The sequence below is a fragment of the Carex rostrata genome, chromosome 11 (assembly GCF_964058835.1).
Source record: "Carex rostrata chromosome 11, lpCarRost1.2, whole genome shotgun sequence".
Lineage (NCBI taxonomy): Eukaryota > Viridiplantae > Streptophyta > Magnoliopsida > Poales > Cyperaceae > Carex > Carex rostrata.
In genome coordinates this window covers 2132481-2158960 of record NC_135928.1, presented here as the reverse complement: position 1 = coordinate 2158960, position 26480 = coordinate 2132481, and the positions used below count along the sequence as shown (strand labels likewise).

Genomic DNA, 26480 nt, shown 5'->3' with positions numbered 1-26480 from the left:
ATACAGTTACCAAGGATGACACACATCTACCTTGAAACTGATCTGATAGATATGAGACAGAAGAACTGACACGAGTAAATTGTTTACTGGATCGTGATATTGTACAGTACAGCATCATCTGTGTAATTGGATGGTCATGATGTGTTGCCAGACGCCACTCATGATTATAGAAGTTAAAACAGTTTTAACTTTGTTTACCAACATAACACAGATCCTATTGGGTCACACCATATAGGAGCTACTCGGAGAATCTTACTGATTAATTATAAATTGATTATAATTAATATTAAGATGGTTATAATTAATTATACATGATATAATTAAATTATAAATGTCATTTAGAATGACAAGCAGAAACAACGGTTAATTTATAAACGTACACGTTACGTTGTATAAAAGTTACCGAACAACAACCGAAAAGAAATATAATTGTATATGACAATTATATATATTTGATTTGGATTTTAATTTGTTAATTATGGGTTTGAATTATGGATTTAAAAGCCCAAAATAATCAAAGCCTTAATTAAAATTAAAAGCCCAAAAGTCAAAGCCCAAAATCAAAGCCCAACACTATTCATGCCTTAATGGACCAAGGGTAAAATGATCTTTTTACCTTGGTGCCGACTTCCCATGTGTTGACATGTGTCATGTGAGGTGGCAAGGGTATTTTGGTCATTTCACATGATAAAAGGATGAGGTGTCAAGGGCTTTTGGTAAATAGATTTGTTTTGAGGGGTATTTCGGTCTTTTGCGAACCTCCTCAAAACTCTATAAATAGAGGGGTAGGGGTAGAGAGAAAGACTCACTAATTCACGTGTTAATCTGATTACTTCGTTAATCGGTTTTTCTCTCTTCCTTGATTTCAGTTATTTCGAGATTAGGAAATAATATATTTTGTGTAATCCTGCGGTTTAGCTTTTAAGCAAAACTGAGTTACTTCAGGACACAAATATATTTATTTCATTATTTTCTCGGTGAATAGTGTTTCTGCAGAATTCCGCGGTTTACGGTATTTATGGCAGAAGAAGTAAATTGCTCTCCAGTTAGTCCTGGTGGATAACCAATAGAGGTATCACACGTGTGATACTGCGAGTCGATTCCATCCCTGGTGAGGCTCTACTCGCTAGGTCTGCATTCCAACTGAGATTTGAAATCAAGGTATAAATTGTTATATTAATCTATTTAATTTGTAAATAGATTTAATGCTTTAGGAAATCAATTATGGAGTAGATCTGTAAATAGGATTAAACGAATCTTCTTGATTCATTTAATCCGTAGCTTAAGTTAGATGTAAAAATTTTTGTTTTACTCTTTCCGCAGCTTAAGCTAATTAAATGAGTTTGAACCGTTCCACCGAAACCCAACAGATGGTGACTCTATGCTTCAAGCTGCGATAATATCACGCCCGACCATTTTTATTAATACCCTTAACAAAAAACTTAATTTTAAAAATGCCATTTTGTATCGTTTTTTTTGTCAAAACTACCCCGACCGCCAGGCCCATGGGCGGCCCAAAAATCTAACCAAACTGCCCGTGGCTAGGGCGCTCCATACCACTAGCGGACCGCCCGTGGGACGGGCGATCGGTTTTTTTTATTTTTTTTAGAGATCTTAGTATTTTGATTTAAATAATTTTGTGAAGAAAAAGTTTTCTTGTTTAGAGTGTATGCCAAAATATAAAACATTTGATATATTTATGAAGTGATGTCGTAACTCTTTATAACTATGATTTTTTATTTTTTTGGTGAACTTTTGATTTTATTTGTCAGTTGGATATCACAAGTCTAAATATAACACTAATTAAGAACTTGGCTTTTATTCAAAAAATTTTAAGTTATGACAGCTTGTTGATCTTCTTCTCTTTTTCCGATTTTTATAATATATATGTATAATATATACACATACACATACACATACACATATACACATATACACATATACATATACACATACACATACACATACACACATATACACATATACATATATACATATATACAATTTTTTTTTATAATATATACATATATGTATAAATATGTACATAAACATATACATATACATATATATACATTTTTTATATTATATACACACATGTAGAGTAAGGCTACGCTACTTCGTGAATTAAACGGGGTGTTTTAATTTGCGCTCATATCTATAGTTTCGAAGTCCAAATAGCCGATCTAAACCGTTAGATGTTTAATCTATATTAAAATGTGTTTGGAGACAAAATTTTATATTTTTTTGAATTTTTTTACTATTTATTAAGATGGTTTGAAAATTGCTGTTTTTAATACCTACCGTCGAACGAAAACTTAAACTGAATTTTTGATGTACTAAACGGCATTTTTTTGAAATTTTGATGCTTCTGATACGACGATGCCTAGTGTAGCACCAAGGCAAAATCGGATCCGTCTCGTCCTCCCCTTTCCGAAAAGTGCTCATACGCGTAAATCTGATTTTCCTAGCCAAAATTATGGTTGTTTAAAGTTTTTTCGAAAATTAAACTTTGAAAATTCATAACTAACTGTAGAAAAATCCAAATAAGTTGAAATTTATATCAATTTTGTGTATTTTTGAATGCTCTACATGCTGGTGCAATCACTTTTGCAGTTTAGTCCCTGTATCAATCCCCACTACTTCATTAGAAGAATGTTGACGAGGAGACTATTGGAGGGCTGAAAATAGAGGATCATCATATCAAGTTACGCACGAAAATATTAATATCTTTCTTTGCAAGTATTAATCTCTTATTTCTCAAGTATTTATACCTATGAAAGTTGGCGCATAAACTAATGCAGTGACTGAAAAAGAAGGCCATAAAATTAGTGGAGACCATAATATAATCTTCTTCTACTGTAGTTACGAGAACAAAAGAAAAACTGGAGTGCAAAAATGACTATAATTATTCATATTTTTTCCTCTTCGAATCAAATCACCTATAAACTATGTGTGCAAGTGTTTTTTTTTTTCATTTTTTAAGTACAATCGTTTTTTTATTTAATAATTTTTTGTAACCAAAATCTATGGTAAAAGTTTTTATTATAGAAATTTATTAAATATTTTGTAAATAATCTGAAAGATGGATTTTTTTTAATGGCATGAAAAAATTTTGAATTTTGAATTTGATTTCTTTAGACACTTTCTAATTGATTCGATCTTTTTGAGTTTGTATTGCATATCAACTATTGTCTATGGTTAATGATTTTGGTATGCATATAAATTTTAAGGAATCAAATCAATAATTTAGTTCTTTGAAATATATACTTTAAATCAACTATTGTCTTATTTTTTGACATACACTCTAAACAAAAAAAAATTTCTTCTCAAAATTATTTAAATCAAAATACTAAGATCTCTAAAAAAAAAAAAAGCGGACCGCCTGTCCCACGGGCTATCCGCTAGTGGTATGGAGCGCCCTAACCACAGGCGGTTTGGTTGGATTTTTGGGCCGCCCGTGGGCCTGACGGTCGGGGTAGTTTTGACAAAAAACAATACAAAATGACATTTTTAAAATTAAGTTTTTTGTTAAGAGTATTAATAAAAATGGCCGCCTTAGCTCCTCCCCTCTCTCTCATCCTCCTCTCTATCCAAAAAAAATAGAGACGGGAGAAAATAAAGAATATCGTTGTGTTGGAGGTGCGGGTTAGAAGAGATGAGAAAGACAAAAATTTTAATCTTTATTTTCATCAGAAATAATATGTGCAACTTTTTTTTATTAAAATATCAAGAGGCCGAAGAACAGTTGGATCAAATAAAAACTTGTTTACGGATTTTAATAATTATTTGGAGGTTGGCTAAGATCAAAGTGGTAGTTCGTGAGTTTTGGTGCTACTAATTCGTTTTTCAATTTTTAAAGTTCAAAACGTTGATTTGAACCGTTCAAGTTGTTCTCCATATTAAATTGTGCTTGGAGACCAAATTTTATGTATTTTTTTTAATTTGTTTACTATTTATTAAGTCACTTTGAAAACAGCTGATCCAACGGTGGCTTCTGATTTTACTGTTTTGTTAAGCCACCGTTGGATCAACGATTTTCAAAGTGGCTTAATAAATAGTAAAAAAATTCAGAAAAATGTAAAATTTGGTCTCCAAGCACAATTTAATATGGAGAACAACTTGAACGGTTCGGATCGACGTTTTTAACTTTGAAAATTAAAAAAACGAATTAGTAGCACCAAAGCTCAGGAACTACCACTTTGATCTTAGCCAACCTCTAATTATTTGTCTTTGCTTGCACACTTGATTTTATACATAAATGACTCAACTAATTATTTTAGGGGCACACATCACTTGTGATAAAGACCGTAATCAATAATTACAATTTATGGTTTGAAGTAATATAAATTTTGCAATTACTAATAAAAAATATTATAATTGTGACAAATAGTCATATGATACTACTTATTTTATTTATATTTTATACACACAAATATATACATAAACACATCAATTGATTACACCGTGTCAACAAACAATTTGAAATTAAATAACAATGATTCGAAGCACTTCTTTTATATTAAAATAGCTTGGTTTCAACGAGAAGTTTATCGTTTGATATTAATCTGACAAATTTTAGAATTGAATTCACAAAATATTTTTGTGAGTTTTAAGTATAGAGTAAGTGCTATAAATGACATAAGGCCTTTCGCGCTACGGTCTCAAAAATTTATTGTATAATTTGAAACTTCGATCTAAGTAGCTCAGTAAATTGGTCATATAATGAACTTGTAAAAAACTATTTTTTACTGTTTTTTATGATTTATGAAAGATGAAAAAAAATGACTTAAAAATAAATAAAAGCTGCCAATATTCTAGGTCATTTTGTCATTTTTATAAATAATACAAAATAGTAAAAATTGGTATTCAAGAAGTTCATTATATAACAAATTTACTGAGCTAATTAGATCAAAGTTTAAAATTTATACGATAGGTTTTTGAAGCAGTAGCACAGAATGCCTAATCCATAGCACCTAAGCCTTACTCTTAAATATATATGAATTTCACTTCAACTATATATATATAGTTGGGCTATGGTGAGTTTGTGAAGTAAGAGTCTGGTTTCACTTCATATTTATATTTTTTATATTTGAAACTTCAAAGAGATGATCCGAACCGCTCAACATGATCTCTATATTGAAATGTGCTAGGAGACCAAGTTTTATATTTTTTCAAATTTGTTTACTATTTTTTTAGAATATTTCAAAATCACTATTTTTTATGGTCCAGAATCTGTCCAAAAATAACAGTTTTCTACCTATTTAAAAAAATAGTAAAATTTTTCCAAAAAATGTAAAATTTAGTCTCCAAGCACCTTTCAATACGGATATCATGTTGATTGGTTCGGATTGACTATTTAGTCATTGAAAATAAAGATATGAACGTAAAGTAAAACAAGATTCTTACTTTGCAACTAGGATGTTCTTAAAGCTCCTCAGTCTCTTGGTAATCTTAGTTTCAAAACACATCAAATTGATTTTCAACGATAAATGTAAATTGTTGAAACCGATATATTTCAAATAATTTATATGCAAAATTTATAAATTTTAGAGCTAATTTAGTATAAAATCAAATGATAAAAAAATAAAAGTTGAACGTATCAAAACTAACTTATAAACCTTATTTTCTTAATAACTAGACTCTATATTAAATTAATTTAAAAATTTATAAAATTTGTATGTAATACATTACTCGAAATAGATCGGTTTCAATTTTGTTAGTCGTTTCGTTTGTGATGAATTTTGGTGCTAACTTGGTTAGCTTAAGAATACCCCAGTCCATGTAATATAAACTACGAGAAATCATTTATGCAATTGACTCTCGACTATATAATTGTGTTTTTGTAGTCAATTTGCTTTACCTTTTTCCATTGAGTCCTTAAATATATAAAATATAAGGACTTCTGTGGAGTTTCATAAAATATTGGTATAGTCCACACCACCCGCACCGCACGGAAGAGTATCCTCTGCGGAGCCAATCGCTGCGGAGATGTGCAGATCTTTTAATCTGGTACGTTAGTTTCAGATCGGACGGACTAGATCAGATCTTGAAAATTTTGAGAATATATATATATTTTTTCAATTCGGGAAAAATCTGATCTGGTCCGTTCGATCCGAAACGAACGGACCAGATTAAAAGCTCCACAGCTCCGCAGCGATTGGCTCTGCAGAGGATACGCTTCCCGCACACAGCGACACCTCAACTGTTCTCGAATCACACACCAAACACCACACCGTCTCTCTCTCTCTCCCTCCCTCCCTCCCTCTCTCTCGCTCAGTTTTACGGTAAAACTTTTACCTTACCCTTTTGTCCCCCGTATGATCGGATGCTAAAATCCTAAAACCCTAGTCGAATTCTTCGATTTAGAAGGTATGTTCTGTTTCTTTTGATTGGATCCGGTGTTTATTTCTAATATATTGGCGGATGGAGATAACTGTCTAATATACTGTTAAGGATCTTGACCCCTGGTACTTTTTACTTGAATTTGTTGAGTAGCATTGTTCAATTAGTAAAAAATCAGATGCCTTTTGCGAATTTGGGGCTGAATTAGGAAGCGGACAAATAGTTTACCTTTTGCGAGTAATTGATGAATTTGGGATTTCTGAATTTGGATCGTAGAAAATACCTGCCATCAAATTACTTTTCAGGTTTTATTGGCTATTTCTACTTTAAGGACTTTCTTTCTATTTTGTACATGACTTCAGTAACTTCTTTTACCAAAATAATTTTTGTGTAATTTGAGTTAATATATTAAATTTAAATGGTATGGCTCATGAGGTGTTGCATTTCAGTGTTGGTCATCTTACTTTAGTAGCATAGATGGTAAACCTAAAGAGGAAGTAATATTTATGGATGTAGGGTTGAGATAAAAATTAGCATCCTTCAGATATAACTGGTAATTTTGACAATTTTAAGCTCAGCATTTGGCATTTTGTTTTTTAAAAGTTTAAAATGGTTAGGTTTTCTGTTCTGTAAAATTGATGAATTATGGTAAAGGTGCAGTCTTTGTTGGTGCATACAAAAGTAGGGAGCATCTGGTTGAATGGCGTGCACATTTACTTTTCTATGAAGATAATATATTTTTTTTGGTGGATAACAGATTATATCAATATCGAGTCAAATAATTAGTAGCTAAATTATCCCATCGTTTTCTAGTCAAATTTAACTTTCTCTATTGATAGAAGTTCAAATGAAACATGAAAACCCAACATTAAACGTGCTGTGCTTAGTTTTTTTTTTTTTTTAACCAAATTGGTATTCGGAAAGAAAAATATTGGAAGGGTTAAAAATATACATTTATCAAGAAATACACCTTTTTCCCTTCAGTATTTGAAGGCACACATTTGTCACTTGTACTAACATTCTAATGGTGAGTACTAGTTATATTATTCTATGGATGTTACTTGTGAACTACATATATAAATGTTGGGTGTCATTTGCAAGCATGATGAATTATTTGGTTCTTTCTCAAAAGCCCGACAGACTGGTTATTAATAATGTCACTGCGATTCTTTTCTTGCAGGATACAAAATTAAACTGGGTATGGGACAAGAAATATACAAGAAACTTCATCAATTGATAAACTTGATCTTTATAAATAACTAATCTAAGAGAATTGATATCATAGAGGTACCTCTTTTCCGCTCAATCTTTAGACATTCTTGTTGACGGCATAACTAACCTCACTTGAAAGCTTTTACTTCCTTTTTTTTTTGCTTTCTATTAATTTTTGCAGTACAATTGTGTAAGCATGGGTGGATCTTGTTGCTGCCTTTGCCCAGATGATTTTGAAGAGTATGCACACCCCAATAATCCCATTTATCGGCAGTGTCTCTGCCTTAGATATTTTTTTCACCAGCTTTTCAGCGGGGTAATTTTCTTTATGGCATAGCTCTTTTCTTTTATTATGTACAAACTTGAAAACACCAATATCGCAAGTTGCCAAAAAGAGAATAAAAATGTCATCTCTGACCCTTTGTTGTGATGGCCTAAGTTACCTGATTTATATGCAGCATCCTTTTTGATATTTCTTGCACCATTTTTATTTTCTTAAAAAAAAATGGGGTTCCCAAGCAGTTACTACATTTTATACCAATAAAGGTTCTTTCGAGTTAGTATTTAGTAACATTAGTATTGTGGTAAGCTACGAGGAAAATAGTAAGCGTCCTACATATTTAAAAAAAAGCTAATCCCTTACAGATCTACCAATGTAATGGGTTAAAGTACCAGTGCAGGATAGTGTATATCTAACTTTTTAGGTCATATTTGATAATTAGGATGATAAATCATTTAATGGAAATGCTCCCATTTCTCTTAAGTTTTTATGGACGATTCATATTAGTTTGATTGATCAGTCCTTTTAATGTTTATTCAAGCTATCTAATTTACAAAATTTGCTTATGGTATTAACTACGGAGGTATTTTCTGATAGTTCCAAATTTTTCTGATGATGCCGAATATCAAATTTCTGTATTATCTTGTCTTGATATGAAGCCAGGATGGTCCTTAAAATAAATTCTGAAGTAACTTGAAACATGGGAGCATTACACCATTTAAGTTATCATTATTTTTCAATAATCAATCATCATAGCAGTTGACTATTTGTAATGTGGGACCTGAAGAGACCAAAAACTATATTGTCCTGCTTTAAAATATTTGTCATTAAACTTTTTTTTTTTTCTTTCCAGTACAATGCAGGATTTCAGAGACTTGAGTCGAGGGCTGGTGCTCCAGCTGGTCAACCGGTGAATCCATCTGGCGCCACGACGCTGGGCCCTACCTCACCAGACAATACTATGCCCTCACCAGAAACGTACCACCTGGTACCAAGACCCCCTCCCTACTCCCAACTGGTGTCAAGGCGTGACAAATCTCTTGGCCATACTCAAGAAGATTCTCAGCCTCTGAGGCGAAATGGTAGCAGTTCTGGTACTGACAGTGCCAATACAGGGTCTGTGAAGAAAAGGCTTCTCACAGACACTGATGACTCCTCTGTTAAGATGCATAAGAGTGGCTCTGACAAGGGCTTGGCTGCTAAACTATATGGATCAGGCTATTTGGTAACCAGTTCAGAGGATGAGGATGTATGCCCCACTTGTTTAGAAGGTACGTGCTGTTGAAGTACTTGATCCTGTACAGTGTATTTCAGTTTCAGAAATCCAATTGTTAGGAAAAATTCAGAAAGTTGATACACTACTCTTTGGTTATTAGGGAGTTTTACTTCTGTTAGGAATCATGGTTTGTTGATTAAGAGGTAGTGGAGCGGAGAATATACACAGGAGAATTATTGCAATTTTGAAAAGGCCATTTCTTGGTAGCTTGAAGTTGTTTTATTTTTAATTATTGCAGAATATACAGAGGAGAATCCAAAGATAGTGGCAAAATGCTCGCACCATTTTCATTTGAGTTGTATATATGAATGGATGGAACGGAGTGACAGTTGCCCTGTTTGTGGACAGGTGCCCTCTCTCTCTCTCTCTCTCTCTTTTTTCTTTTCCCTTTTTGCTTGTTTATTTAATTTACTAATTTATTTGTCTGCCCCTTTCGTATGTATAAGCAATGCATTTAGGTGGATGAATTTCACTGAGAAAGATGGCGGTTGTACATCTTTTCTGTTTGATGTTCTTCCTCTAACTTAGGATTTTATGGGATCTCTAATTTCAGTTTTGCTGAGATAAAAAAGAAATATATAATAAGTAATGGAACAAAAAGTAGGTCTTTTGCAGAAAATTATCTATACCTGTATTGATACAAGTAGTATGCCAGGTATCAGGCTGGTCAGGTACCTTTTTAGAAGGTTTGAATATTGAGTCCTTGATGTTTCTTGTATTCTCATGCGTGATATTTAAATTATGGAAATGCAGGAGATGGAGTTTTGCGAGAGTCCATAGAAGAAGCTTCTGCACTTTTTCTCTCACATGCCTTTAGAGTTGTAAGGATAGTATATGTATATAGTGATAGTTCGTAAAATAATTGAACAATACAAAACATCACCTAATATATTCCTTTTAAAACCTCAAAACATCACCTAATATATTCGAAAGAGATTAGCAACGGAAATTGCAGTGCCTTTTAAGGTGCCCAGATATCCTCCTTGGTCATTGTTCCTCTTAATTAAACAAAGATTGGGTGCCACTTTCTATTAAATTGGAGAGGAAATGTACCAGTGATATTTCCTATGTTTTACTACGTGTATGAGATGTCCCTCTTTTCCAGGGGCTTGCCCTACATTTGAAGGTTTTTCAGGGGCATGCATGAAAATTTGCTTGTATAAATGCTCCAGCATCTTGTCTTGGAGCCTGACAACAACTATACATATTGCGCTAGGCAAAGAGAGCTCCTCTAGGAAACGAGAGCTCTGAGATGCTATTAATTTAATATTTATTTGGTCTCACGTAAGGCTGGCTGCATAAATTGAAATAGTCTATGTTGTATTGTTGCATCTCTGTAGTGGTATTGAAATAAATACTGAATTTAGCCCTATATCAGACATTGGATTTTGTGATATGGAATTTTATTATTGTCACTGAATTGTTCCTTTGCTACATCAGATGCCTACCCTTATGAAATGTTAAATTTTGAAGGGAATGTTATTGTAACAAGTCAATGTTGTATGAAATATAATGAATGACAATGAAGAATTTGTTGCTACAGATTTGATACAATAACTGCTACTCGGTTTTGCACTTGTGCAAAAGCAAATACCAACTAGTTAATTCGAGTCATTCATCCTGGCCTAATTTAGTTTTCAAGTATTTACTTGATCTATGCCATTTGCATTACAGGTGCGACACCACCATCTGTCAAAAAAAATTAAAACACCCTTGTACTCTGGATAATAGCATCTGGTTGGAAGTGTATCAATTAATGTATAATGTGACCAGGTTGTTGGATTATGTGTATGTCTATCCATTAATAACCGCACCATAAAAACCTTGAGTTTTTTCCTTGCGTAACAGTTGCGTTTTAACTATTTCCTTAAATCAAGATGTTCTATTGTTCTATTTTGATATTTATCTAAAACTTATTTAAACTAACTGGTTGGAGTAGATAATTAGCAGTCATCTTTATCAGATCAGATGATTGCCGTTCTATCTGACTTTCGATTATTCAAAAGCCATTAACAGATAAGGACATCTTGATCCAGTGGTCTAGAATGACTCTGACCTCAATCGTTCAGATAATACACACTCCTACCGTTGCATGATCGTAAGTTGCTAACGCAAGATGTTTTATAGAAAAAGTAGTCGAGTTAGATGTATATTGCCTAATTTTGCACCTTCTGAAAGCTCCAAAAATTAGAGATTTACATAACTAAGAATTTGCTATTCTTGCCCACAGTTGCTAAAGTCAATATATATCCAAGAATTTGCTATTCTTGCCCACAATTTGCTATTAGAGTTGTAAATGCCCTATTATCTTACCATATAGAGACACTACTAGGATGTTCCAAAGACCTTCCGTTGGAGTTTGTATTAGGGTTGTAAATACCCTTTTATTCTTCCATATGGAGACAGTACTAGAGTGCTCCAAACACCTTAAATTTGAATGTTGTATTAGGGTTGTAATTGCCCTATGATTTTGTCATCTAAAGACACTACTAGAGTGCACCTAACACCTTCAATTAAAGTGTTGTATTAGGGTTATAAATATCCTATTATCTTGTCATTTGGCGACACTACTATAGTGCTCCAAACACTTTCAATAGGAGTGTTGTATTTGGGTTGTAAATACCCTATTATCATGCAATCTCGAGAAACTAATAGAGTGCTCCAAATACCATCAATTAGAATGTTGTATTAAGGTTGTAAATGCCCTATTATCTTGCCATATGGAGACACTACTAGAGTGCTCCAAACACATTCGATTGGAGTGTTGTATTAGAGTTGTAAATTCTCTATTATATTGCCATATAAAGACACTACTAGAGTGCTCCAAAATCTACAATTGGAGTATTATATTAGGGTTATCAATGCCATATTATCTTGACATATAGAGACACTACTAGAGTACTCTAATCACCTTTAATTGGAATGTTGTATTTGGGTTGTAAATGCCCCACTATCTTGCCATATAGGGACACTATTAGAGTTCTCCAAACACCTTCAATTGAACTATTGTATTAGGGTTGTAAATGCCCTATTAATTTACCATCTGGAGGCACTACTCGAGTGCACCAAACATCTTCAATTGGAGTGTTGTATTAGGGTTGTAAATGCCTTATTATCTTGCATCTCGAGAAACTACTCGAGTACTCGAAACACCTTCAATTGGAGTGTTGTATTATGGTTGTAAATGCCCTATTATCTTACCATATAGAGACACTACTAGGTTGCTCCAAAGACATTCCATTGGAGTTTGTATTAGGGTTGTAAATACCCTATTATCCTTCCATCTCGTGCAATACTTCTTCCCTTTCTTTCTGTGATTATATTCTACTTGCTTTTCTTAAGAAGATGTCTCGTAGCAATTACTTATAATATAGTAGACTACTCTATGACGTATAGACAAAGATTGAGGTGGCTTCGTTCGGTTAGAGCTTTCTTCAACCAGAGACAGTACTAGAGTGCTCCAAACACCTTAAATTTGAGTGTTGTATTAGGGTTGTAATTGCCCCATGATCTTGTCATCTAAAGACATTACTAGAGTGCACCTAATACCTTCAATTGGAGTGTTGTATTATGGTTATAAATGTCCTATTATCTTGTCATTTGGAGACACTACTATAGTGCTCCAAACACTTTCAATAGGAGTACTGTATTTGGGTTGTAAATACCCAATTATCGTGCAATCTCGAGAAACTAATATAGTGCTGCAAACACCATCAAATAGAGTGTTGTATTACGGTTACAAATGCCGTATTATCTTGCTATATGGAGATACTACTAGAGTGCTCCAAACACATTCGATTGGAGTGTTGTATTAGGGTTGTAAATTCCCTATTATATTGCCATACAAAGACTCTACTATAGTGCTCCAAAAATCTTCAATTGAAGTGTCATATTAGGGTTATAAGTGCCATATTATCTTGACATATAAAGACACTACTAGAGTGCTCCAAAAATATACAATTGGAGTATTATATTATTGGTATAAATGCCATATTATCTTGACATATAGAGATACTACTAGAGTACTCCAAACACCTTTAATTGGAATGTTGTATTTAGGTTGTAAATGCCCTAGTATCTTGCCATATAGGGACACTACTAGAGTGCTCCAAATACCTTCAGTTGGAGTGCTGTATTAAGGTTGTAAATGCCCTATTAACATGCCATCTGGAGGCACTACTAGAGTGCACTAAACATCTTCAATTGAAGTGTTGTATTAGTGTTGTAAATGTCCTGTTATCTTGCCAAATAGAGACACTACTAGATTGCACCAAACATCTCGAATAGAAAGTGTTGTATTTGGGTTGTAAATGCCCTATTATGTTGCCATATGGAGACAGCAATATAGTGCTCCAAACAGCTTCAATGGGAGTGTTGTATTTGGGTTGTAAATGCTCGATTATCTTGCCATATAGGGACATTATTAGAGTGCTCCAAACACCTTCAATTGGAGTGTTGTATGAGGGTTTTAATTGCCCTATTATCTTGCCTTATGGAGAAACTACTAGAGTGCTCTAAACACTTTCTATTGGAGTGTCGTATTAGGATTATAAATTACATATTATCTTGCAATCTGGAGACACTACTAGAGTTCTCCAAACACCTTCAATTGGAGTGTTGTGTTAGGATCGAAAATGCCCTGTCATCTTGCCATATGGAGACACTACTAGAGTGCTCCAAACACCTTCAATTGGAGTATTGTATTAGGGTAGTAAATGCCCTATTTTATTGCCATATAAAGACATTACTAGAGTGCTACTAAAATCTTCAATTGGAGTGTTATATTAGGGTTATAAGTGTCATATTATCTTGACATATAGAGACACTACTACAGTATTCCAAACACCTTCAATTGGAATGTGGTATATGGGTTTTAAATGCCCCACTATCTTGCCATATAGGGAGACTACTACAGTGCTCCAAACACCTTCAATTGGAGTGTTGTATTAGATTTGTAAATGCCCTATTAACTTGCTATCTGGAGACACCACTAGAGTGCTTGAAACATCTTCAATTGGAGTGTTGTGTTGAGGTGGTAAATACCCTGTTAACTTGACAAATAGATACAATACTAGAGTGCTCCAAACGGCATCAATTGGAGTGTTGTGTTAGAGTTATAAATGTTCTATTATCATGCCATCTGGAGACACGAATAGAGAGTTCCGATCACCTTCAATTGGTGTGTTGTATTTGGGTCGTAAATGCCTGATTATCTTGCCATATAGGGACATCATTAGAGTGCTCCAAACACCTTCAATTAGAGTGTTGTATTAGGGTTTTAATTGCCCTATTATCTTGCCATTTGGAGAAACTACTAGAGTGCTCCAAACACCTTAGATTTGAGTGTTGTATTAGGGTTGTAAATGCCCTATGATCTTGCTATCTAGAGGCAATAGTGATCCAAGCACCTTCAATTGGAGTGTTGTCTAAGAGTTCTAAATACCATGTTATCTTGCCAAATAGAGACACTACTAGAGTGCTCCAAACACCATCAATTGGAGTGTTGTATTAGGGTAGTAAATGCCCTATTATCTTGCCATCTAGAGACAATACTAGATAGCTCGAAACACCTTCAATTGAAGTGTTTTATTTGGGTTGTATTGTTTATTATCTTGCCATATAGGGACACTACTAGAGTGCTCTATGGACCTTTAATAGGAGTGTTGTATTAGTGTTGTAAATGCCATGCTACATTGCCAAATAGAAACACTACTAGAGTGCTTCAAACACCATCAATTGATGTGTTGCATTAGGGTCATAAATGCCCTATTTTCTTGTCATCTAGAGACACTACTAAAGTGCACCAAACACCATCAATTGGAGTGTTGTATTAGGGCCATAAATGCCCTATTTTCTTGTGAGCTAGAGACGCTATTAGAGTGCTCCAAACACCTTCAATTGGAGTGTTGTATTAGGGTAGTAAATGCTCTATTATCTTGCCATATAGGGACACTACTAGAATACTCAAAATACCATCAATTGGAGTGATGTATTAGGGCAATAAATGCCCTAGTATCTTGCCATATAGAGACACTACTAGAGTGCTCCAAAAACCTTCAAATGGAGTGTTTGATTAGGGTTGTAAATGCCCTTTTGTCTTGTCATCTGATGACACTACTAGACTGCACCGAACACCATCAATAGGAGTGTTGTATTAGGGTTGTAAATGCCCTATTATCTCACCATTTGGAGACACTACTATAGTGCTCCAAACACTTTCAATAGGAGTGTTGTATTAGGGTTGTAAATACCCTATTATCATTCAATCTCGAGATACTACTAGAGTGCTCCAAACACCACCAATTGGAGTGATGTATTAGGGTTGTAAATGCCCTATTATCTTGCCATCTGGAGACACTACAAGAGTGCTCCAAACACCATTTATTGGAGTGTTGTATTAGGGCTGTAAATGCCTTATTTTCTTGTTATCTGGAGACACTACTATAGTGCTACAAATACCTTGAATTGGAGTGTTGTCGGTTGCTGTTCTATTATCTTGCCATTTAGAGACAGTACTAGACTGCTCCAAAAACCTTTAATTGGAGTGATGTATTAGGGTTGTAAATGTCCTATTATCATGCCATCTGGAGACAGTACTAGACTGCTCGAAACACCTTAAATTCAAGTGTTGTATTAGGGTTGTAAATACCCTATTATCTTGCCATCTAAAGGCACAAATATAATGTTCCAAGCACCTTCAATTGGAGTGTTTTATTAGGGTTGTAAATGCCCTATTATCTTGCCATATAGGGACACTACTAGAGTGCTCCAAAAACCTTCAATTGGAGTGCTGTATTAGGGTTATAAATACCCTATTATCTTGCCATCTAAGGGCACAACAATAGAGCTCCAAGCACCTTCAATTAGAGTGTTCTATTAGCGTCGTAAATCCCCTATTATCTTGCCATCTGGAGAAATTACTACAGTGCTCCAAACACCTTCTATCAGAGTGTTGTATTAGAGTTGTAAATGCCATATTATTTTGCAATCCATAGACACTACTAGAGTGCTCCAAAGACCTTCAATTGGAGAATTATATTAGGGTTGTAAATGCCCTATTATCTTATCATATGGAGACACTACTAGAGTCCTCCAAAAACCTTCAATTGGATTGTTGTATTAGGGTTATAAATACCCTATTATCTTGTCGAAGAGAGCCACTAGTAGAGTGCTACAAACACCTTCAATTAGAGTGTTGTATTTGGATTGTAAATGTTGTATTATGTTGCCATATAAGGACACTACTAGAGTGCTCCAAACACCTTCAATTGGAGTGTTGTATTAGGGTTGTAAATGCCCGATTATCTCGCCATTTGGAGACACTACGATAGTGCTCCAAACACCTTCAATTGGAGTGTTCGTATATGGTCGTAAATCCACTTTTATCTTGCCATATGGAGACTACTAGAGTGCACCAAACACCTTCTATTTGAGTTATGTATTAGGGTTATAAATGCCTTATTATATTGCAATCCGGAGACACTACTAGAGTGCTCCAAACACTTTCAATTTGAGTGTTGTATTTGGATTGTAAATGCCCTATTATCTTGCCATATGGAAACACTACTAGAGTGCTAAAAACACCTTCAATTAGAGTGTTTTATTCGGATTGAAATGCTGTATTATGTTGCCATATATGGACACTACTAGAATGCTTGAAACACCTTCAATTGGAGTGTTGTATTAGGGTTGTAAATGCCCTATTATCTTGCCATATAGGGACACTACTAGAGTGCTCCAAAAACCTTCAATTGAAGTGTTGTATTAGGGTTATAAATACCCTATTATCTTTCCATCTAGAGAAACTAATAGAGTGCTCCAAACACCATATATTGGAGTGTTGTATTAAGGTTATAAATGCCCAATTATCTTGTCATATGGAGACATTACTAGAGTGCTCCAAACAACGTCAATTGGAGTGTTGTATTAGGGTTGTAAATGCCCAATTTTATTGCCAACTGGAGACACTACTAGAGTGCTCCACACATCTTCAATTGGAGTGTTGTATTAGTATTGTAAATAACCCTGTTATATGGCCATCTAGAGAGAGTACTACAGAGCTCGAAACACCTTAAATTCGAGTGTTGTATTAGGGTTATAAATATCATATTATCTTGCCATCTAAAGTCACAACTATAGTGCTCCAAGCACCTTCAATTGGAGTCTTGTATTAGGGGCGTATATCCCCGATTATATTGCCATATTGAGACAAGAGTAGAGTGGTCCAAACACCTTCAATAGGTGTGTTGTATTAGGGTTGTAAATGCCCTATTTTATAGCAATTGACCCTACAAGAGTGCTCCAAACATCTTCGATTGAAATGTTGTATTAGGGTTGTAAATGCCCTATTTTATCTTGCCATCTGGACACACCTTCAGTCGGAGTGTTGTATTTGGGTTGTAAATGCCATATTATGTTGCCATATAGGGACACTACGAGAGTGGTCCAAACACCTTCAATTGGAGTGTTGTATTAGGGTTGTAAATGCCCTATTATCTTTCCATGCAGAGAAACTACAAGAATGCTCCAAACACCTTCTATTGGAGTGCTCTACTAGGGATTTAAATTCCCAATTATCTTGCCATAGAGACACTATTAGAGTGCTCCAATCACCTTCAATTGGAGTGTTGTATTAGGGTTGTAAATGCCCTATTATCTTGCCATCTGGAGACATTACTAGAGTGCTCCAAATACCTTTAATTGGAGTGGTGCTTTAGGGTTGTAAATTCCCTATTAACCTGCTATATAGAGACACTACTAGAGTGCTCCAAACACCTTCAATTGGAGTGTTTTATTAGGGTTTTAAATGCCATATTGTCTTGCCATATAGAGACACTACTAGAGTGCTTCCAAGACATTCAATTAGAGTGTTGTATTAAGGTTGTAAATACCCTATTATCTAGCCATTTGGAGACGTGCGTAAAATGGTCCAAACACTTTCAATAGAAGAGTTGTATTAGGGTTGTAAATTCCCTATTATCGTGCTATCTGGAGAAACTACTAGAGTGCTCCAAACACTTTCAGTTCAAGTGTTGTATTAGGGTTGTAAATGCTCTATTATCATGCCATATAAAGACACTACTAGAGTGCTCCAAAAACCTTCAATTGGAGTGTTATATTGGGGTTATAAATGCCCTATTATTTTTCCATATAGAGACACTACTAGAGTGCTCCAAACATCTTCAATTGGAGTGTTGTATTTGGGTTGTAAATGCCCTAATATCTTGCCATTTAGGGACACTACTAGAGTGCTCCAAACACCTTCAATTGGAATGTTGTATTAGGGTTGTAAATGCCTTATTATCTTTTCATCCAGAGAAACTACTAGAATGCTCCAAACACCTTCTAATGGAGTGCTCTATTAGGTATTTAAATGCCCAATTATCTTGCCATAGAGAGACACTACTAGAGTGCTCCAATCACCTTCTAATGGAGTGTTGTATTAGGGTTTTAAATGCCATATTGTCTTGCCATATAGGGACACTACTAGAGTGCTTCCAAGACATTCAATTAGAGTGTTGTATTAAGGTTGTAAATACCCTATTATCTAGCCATTTCGAGACATGAGTACAGTGGTCCAAACACTTTCAATAGAAGCGTTGTATTAGGGTTGTAAATTCCTTATTATCGTGCTATCTGGAGAAACTACTAGAGTGCTCCAAACACTTTCAGTTGAAGTATTATATTAGGGTTGTAAATGCTCTATTATAATACCATATAAAGACACTACTAGAGTGCTCCAAAAATCTTCAATTGGAGTGTTATACTGGGGTTATAAATGCCCTATTATTTTTCCATATAGAGACACTACTAGAGTGCTCCAAACATCTTAAATCGGAGTGTTGTAATTGGGTTGTAAATGCCCTAATATCTTGCCGTTTAGGGACACTACTAGAGTGCTCCAAACACCTTTAATTGGAGTGTTCTATTAGGGTTGTAAATGCCATATTTTCTTGTCATATGGAGACACTACTAGAGTGCTCTAAACATGTTCAATTGGAGTGTTGTGTTATGGTTGTAAATACCCTGTTATCTTGCCAAATAGAGACACCACAAGAGTTCTCGAAACGACATCAATTGGACTGTTGTATTAAGTTATTATAATTGCCCTATTATCTTGCCATCTGGAGACACTACTTGAGTGCTCCAAAAACCTTCAATTGGAGTTTTCTATTTGAGTTGTAAATGCCCTATTATCTTGCCAAATAGGGACACTACTAGAGTGCTCCAAACACCTTCAATTGGAGTGTTGTATTAGGGTTGTAAAAGCCATATTATCTTTCCATCTAGAGAAACTACTGGAGTGCTCCAAACACCTTCAATTGGAGTGTTTTATTAGGGTTATAAAGCCCTAATATCTTCCCATATGGATACACTACTCGAGTGCTCCAAACACCTTTAATTGGAGTGTTATATTAGGGTTGTAAATACCCAATTATCTTACCATCTAGAGACAATACTAGAGTGCTCCAAACTCCTTCAATTCAAGTGTTGTATTAGGCCTGTAAATACCTTCTTATCTTGCCATCTAAAGGCGCAACTATAGTCCTCCAAGCACCATCAATTGGAGTGTTGTATTAGGGTTGTAAATGCCCTATTATCTTGCCATACCGAGAGACTACTAGAGTGCTCCAAACACCTTCTATTGGAGTGTTGTATTAGGGTTATCAATCCCCTATTATCTAGCAATTCGGAGACACTATTAGAGTGCTCCGAACACCTTGAATTGGAGTGTTGTATTAGGGTTGTAAATACCTTATTATATTACTATATGGAGACACTACTTGTGTGCTCCAAACACCTTGAATTGGAGTGTTATATTTAGGGTGTAAATGCCCGATTATCTTGCCATATAGGGACATTATTAGAGTGCTCAAAACACCTTCAATTGGAGTGTTGTATTAGGGTTGTAAATGCTCTATTATAATACCATATAAAGACACCACTAGAGTGCTCCAAACATTTTCAATCGGAGTGTTGTATTTGGGTTGTAAATGCCCTAATATCTTGCCATTTAGGGACACTACTAGAGTGCTCCAAACACCTTCAATTGGAGTGTTCTATTACGGTTGTAAATGCCATATTTTCTTGCCATATGGAGACACTACTAGAGTGCTCTAAACATCTTCAATTGGAGTGTTGTGTTATGGTTGTAAATACCCTGTTATTTTGCCAAATAGAGACACTACAAGAGTTCTCCAAACGACATCAATTGGACTGTTGTAGTAGGGTTATAATTGCCCTATTATCTTGCCATCTGGAGACACTACTAGAGTGCTCCTAACACTTTCAGTTTATTAGGGTTGTAAATGCTTTATTATAATACCATATAAAGGCACTACTAGAGTGCTCCAAAAAACTTCAATTGGAGTGTTATATTGGGGTTATAAATACCCTATTATTTTTCCATATAGAGACACTACTAGAGTGCTCCAAACATCTTGAATCAGAGTGTTGTATTTGGGTTGTATATTCCCTAATATATTGCCATTTAGGGACACTACTAGAGTGCTTCAAACACCTACAATTGGAGTGTTCTATTAGGGTTGTAAATGCCATATTTTCTTGCTATATTGAGACACTACTAGAGTGCTCTAAACATCTTCAATTGGAGTGTTGTGTTATGGTTGTCAATACACTGTTATCTTGCCAAATAGAGACACTACAAGAGTTCTCCAAACGACATCAATTGGACTGTTGTATTAGGGTTATAATTGCCCTATTATCTTGCCATCTGGAGACACTACTAGAGTGCTCCTAACACTTTCAGTTTCTTAGGGTTGTAAATGCTTTATGATAATACCATATAAAGACACTACTAGAGTGCTCAAAACACCTTCAATTGGAGTGTTGTATTAGGGTTGTAAATGTTCTATTATAATACCATATAAAGACACCACTAGAGTGCTCCAAACATCTTCAATCGGAGTGTTGTATTTGGGTTGTAAATGTCCTAATATCTTGCCATTTAGGGACACTACTAGAGTGCTCGAAACACCTTCAATTGGAGTGTTCTATTAGGGTTGTAAATGCCATATTTTCTTGCCATATGGAGACACTACTAGAATGCTCTAAACATCTTCAATTGGAGTGTTGTGTTTTGGTTGTAAATACCCTGTTATCTTGCCAAATAGAGACACTACAAGAGTTCTCCAAACGACATCAATTGGACTGTTGTATTAGGGTTATAATTGCCCTATTATCTTGCCATCTGGAGACACTACTAGAGTGCTCCTAACACTTTCAGTTTATTAGGGTTGTAAATGCTTTATTATAATACCATATAAAGGCACTACTAGAGTGCTCCAAAAAACTTCAATTGGAGTGTTATATTGGGGTTATGAATGCCCTATTATTTTTCCATATAGAGACACTACTAGAGTGCTCCAAACATCTTGAATGGGAGTGTTGTATTTGGGTTGTAAATGCCCTAATATATTGCCATTTAGGGACACTACTAGAATGCTCCAAACACCTTCAATTGGAGTGTTGTATTAGGGTTGTAAATGCCCTATTATCTCGCCATTTGGAGACACTACTATAGTGCTCCAAACACTTTCAATAGGAATGTTGTATTTGGGTTGTAAATACCCTATTGTCTTGCCATATAGGGGTACTATTAGAGTGCTCCAAACACCTTCAATTGGAGTGTTGTATTAGGCTTGTAAATGCCTTAATATCTTGCTATATGGAGACACTACTTGAGTGCTCCAAACACCTTGAATTGGAGTGTTATTTTTGGGTTGTAAATGCCCGATTATCTTGCCATATAGGGACATTATTAGAGTGCTCCAAACACCTTCAATTGGAGTGTTGTATTAGGGTTGTAAATGCCCAATTGTCTTGCCATTTGGAGACACTACTATAGTGCTCCAAATACTTTCAATAGGAATGTTGTATTTGGGTTGTAAATACCCTATTGTCTTGCCATATAGGGGTACTATTAGAGTGCTCCAAACACCTTCAATTGGAGTGTTGTATTAGGCTTGTAAATGCCCTATTATCGTGCCATGTAGAGACACTACTAGAGTGCTACAAACACTTTCAATTGGAGTGTTGTATTAGAGATGTAAATGCCATATTATCTTGTCATCTAGAGACGCTACTAGATTGCTCCAAACACCTTCAATTCAAGTGTTGTATTAGGGTTATAACTGCCCTATTATCTTTCCATCTGGAGACGCTACTAGAGTGCTCCAAACACCTTTAATTGGAGTGTTGTATTAGGGTCGTAAATCCCCTATTATCTTGCCATATCGAGAGACTACTAGAGTGCTCCAAACACCTTGTATTGGAGTGTTTTATTAGGGTTATAAATGCCCTATTATCTTGCAATCCGGAGACACTACTAGAGTGCTCCAAACACCTTCAATTGGAGTGTTGTATTAGGGTTGTAAATGCCATATTATCTTGTCATCTAGAGAAACTACTGGAGTGCCCCAAACACCTTCTAATTCAGTGTTTTATTAGGGTTATAAATGCCCAATTATATGGTCATATAAATTCACTACTAGAGTCCTCCAAAAACCTTCAATTGGAGTGTTGTATTAGGGTTATAAATTCCTCATTATCTTGTTGTAGAGAGACACTACTAGACTGCTACAAACACCTTTAATTAGAGTGTTGTATTTGGATTGTAAATGCCCTATTATCTTACCATCTAGAGACAGTACTAGAGTGCTCCAAACACCTTCAATTCAAGTGTTGTATTAGGCCTTTAAATACCTTATTATCTTGCCATGTAAAGGCGCAACTATAGTCCTCCAAGTACCATTAATTGGTGTGTTGTATTAGGGTCGTAAATCACCTATTATCTTGCCGTATCGAGAGACTACTAGAGTGCTCCAAACACCTTCTATTGGAGTGTTGTATTAGGGTTATAAATGCCCTATTATCTTGCAATCCGGAGACACTACTAGAGTGCTCCAACCACCTTCAATTGGAGTGTTGTATTAGGGTTGTAAATACCTTATTATCTTGCCATATGGAGACACTACTTGAGTGCTCCAAACACCTTGAATTGGAGTGTTATATTTGGGTTGTAAATGCCCGATTATCTTGCCATATAGGGACATTATTAGAGTGCTCCAAACACCTTCAATTGGAGTGTTGTATTAGGGTTGTAAATGCTCTATTATAATACCATATAAAGACACTACTAGAGTGCTCCAAACATCTTCAATCAAAGTGTTGTATTTGGGTTGTAAATGCCCTAATATCTTGCCATTTAGGGACACTACTAGAGTGCTCCAAACACCTTCAATTGGAGTGTTCTATTACGGTTGTAAATGCCATATTTTCTTGCCATATCGAGACACTACTAGAGTGCTCTAAACATCTTCAATTGGAGTGTTGTGTTATGGTTGTAAATACCCTGTTATCTTGCCAAATAGAGACACTACAAGAGTTCTCAAAACGACATCAATTGGACTGTTGTATTAGGGTTATAATTGCCCTATTATCTTGCTATCTGGATACGCTACTAGAGTGCTCCAAACACCTTTAATTGGAGTGTTGTATTAGGGTTGTAAATGCCCTATTATTTTACCATCTAGAGACAGTACTAGAGTGCTCCAAACACCTTCAATTCAAGTGTTGTATTAGGCCTGTAAATACCTTATTATCTTGGATCTAAAGGAGCAACTATAGTCCTCCAAGCACCATCAATTGGAGTGTTGTATTAGGGTCGTAAATCCCCTATTATCTTGCCATTTCGAGAGACTACTAGAGTGCTTCAAACAACTTCTATTGGAGTGTTGTATTAGGGTTATAAATGCCCTATTATCTTGCAATCCGGAGACACTACTAGAGTGCTCCAAACACCTTCAATTGGAGTGTTGTTGTATTAGGGTTGTAAATACCTTATTATCTTGCCATATGGAGACACTACTTGAGTGCTCCAAACACCTTAAATTGGAGTGTAATATTTGGGTTGTAAATGCCCGATTATCTTGCCATATATGGACATTATTAGAATGTTCCAAACACCTTCAATTGGAGTGTTGTATTAGGGTTGTAAATGCCCTATTATCTCGCCATTTGGAGACACTACTATAGTGCTCCAAACACTTTCAATAGGAATGTTGTATTTGGGTTGTAAATACCCTATTGTCTTGCCATATATGGGTACTATTAGAGTGCTCCAAACACCTTCAATTGGAGTGTTGTATTAGAGATGTAAATGTCATATTATCTTGTCATCTAGAGATGCTACTAGAGTGCTCCAAACACCTTCAATTCAAGTGTTGTATTAGGGGTGTAAATACCCTGTTATCTTGCCATCTAGAGGCGCAACTATAGTGCTACAAGCACCTTCAATTAGAGTGTTGTATTAGGGTTGTAAATCCCCTATTATCTTGCCATATGGAGAAACTACTGGAGTGCTTCAAACACCTTGTATTGGAGTGTTGTATTAGGGTTATAAATGCCCTATTATCTTGCAATCCGGAAACACTACTAGAGTGCTCCAAACACCTTCAATTGGAGTGTTGTATTAGGGTTGTAAATGCCCTATTATGTTGCCATATGGAGACACTACTAGAGTGCTCCAAATACCTTCAATTAGAGTGTTGTATTAGAATTGTAAATGCCCTATTATATTGCCATATAAAGTCACTACTAGAGTCCTTCAAAAACCTTCAATTGGAGTGTTGTATTAGGGTTATAAATGTCTCATTATCTTGTTGTAGAGAGACACTACTAGAGTGCTACAAACACCTTCAATTAAAGTATTGTATTTGGATTGTAAATGATGTTATGTTGCCATATATGGGCACTACTAGAGTGCTCTAAACACCTTCAATTGGAGTGTTGTATTAGGGTTGTAAATGACCTATTATCTTGCTATATAGGGACACTACTAGAGTGCTCCAAAAACCTTCAATTGTTGTGTTGTATTAGCGTTATAAATACCCTATTATCTTGCCATCTAAGGGCACAACAATAGTGCTCCAAGCACCTTCAATTGGAGTATTCTATTAGCGTCGTAAATGCCCTATTATCTTCCATAAAGAGACACTACTATAGTGTTGTCAATGCCCTATTATCTTGCTTATTATTTTGCCATAAAGAGACCCTGCTATCTTGCCATAAATACCCTATTATTAACATAGAACACTAATATATCATGATAAGTTTGTCATGTTGATTAAAGTACATTGTAGTTTTATAAATGCCGAGAAAGCTTTATTGTTTAATAACATGAGTATATGAAAGGTTTCATATATTGAACATACGCAACAGATGGAAATATTATATGGATGGATTATGTTAGTGTCATTAATTTTTTCATTGTGTCTTAGAATTCTTAGATATGAGATATATTTTTTTCACATGAGAAATATATAATAAAATTAATATTAAAAGCTACTTATCATTAGTAATGATAAAAATATTAGTTCCTCAAATATAACTTGTGCGGCAGAAAGTCATATGTCAATAATATCATTGTCCCTCATTTATAATGAGTGATGATATAAAATAAGCCCCTTGGTAAATTATAATTATAATGCATGCAATATAACTGAAGTGTAGTTATATATTTATAATTTACTTAAGAGACCAAGAAACGAATATATAATACAAATATGACACAGTCCAATTTTGTATAATATTCATAATATCATGTGGCAAGGAATAGACACAAGTGATATTTTTTAAGCATTACTTTACACGGATCGTGTATTGTAAAATGATACTTTATATTTGTGTCATTTTGGTAACTATAATGTATAGCTAGTTCCGCTTATAGTTTATGATAATAAAATGTTATTATGCCATTGCCAACATGACATAGATTCCACAGGATCACACCGATAAGGAAATAATTAGAAAGGCTAGCTCCTATATTTATTTGACATGTGTGACATGACTAATAAATGAGTTTCTCTACTTTAACATGAGATAAATAATTATGAGGATAATTATGAGATGTTTGAATTTAATTAAATGATTAATGAAATTAAATATCGGGAAAAGATCAAAATAGAAGAAGCTTTGTGAGACACAAAAGAGAGCTTTTGTGTGCAGCAAAGAGTTCTGTATTTCCACCACGATTTCTGTGAACAGAACTTAAAATAGGCATATCTCATCAACCGTAGCTCCGTTTTCAGTGTTCTATGACTTTTCGGAAAGCTTGTGAAAACATCTACAATTTGATATAAAATAAGTTGTACATCATGTAGCATGCGGTATGCCTAGGTCGCATGCGGTATCACACAGTGCGCTGTTTGGCTAGAATCGGCTAATTTTGGCCCATATTAATTATGAAAATCATGGGGAACGTGGAAGAACGTGGAGAATGTGTCTAGGTCGGTGGGAGCTCTTCTAAACAACATGTAGGCTATATAAAGAGGTCCCTACTACCTAGGG

General features: G+C 35.0%; 2 protein-coding genes across 4 annotated transcripts in view; both read left to right on the top strand.

Annotated features, from left to right (window-relative positions):
• Positions 1-26480, top strand: part of LOC144562170 (uncharacterized) — an 88066-nt gene that overhangs the window by 7509 nt on the left and 54077 nt on the right. The window lies entirely within an intron of this gene.
• On the top strand, positions 6184-10530 carry LOC144561878 (E3 ubiquitin-protein ligase At3g02290-like). Of its 2 annotated transcripts, XM_078310977.1 has the most exons (7): positions 6184-6369; positions 6792-6895; positions 7523-7629; positions 7736-7870; positions 8688-9105; positions 9349-9458; positions 9864-10530. In XM_078310977.1, the coding sequence occupies exons 4-7, from the start codon at positions 7751-7753 to the stop codon at positions 9888-9890; spliced, it is 675 nt and encodes a 224-aa protein (XP_078167103.1). In that variant the 5' UTR covers positions 6184-6369; positions 6792-6895; positions 7523-7629; positions 7736-7750; the 3' UTR covers positions 9891-10530. The 2 variants fall into 2 exon arrangements, with proteins under 2 accessions (XP_078167103.1, XP_078167102.1); XM_078310976.1 differs by lacking the exon at positions 6792-6895.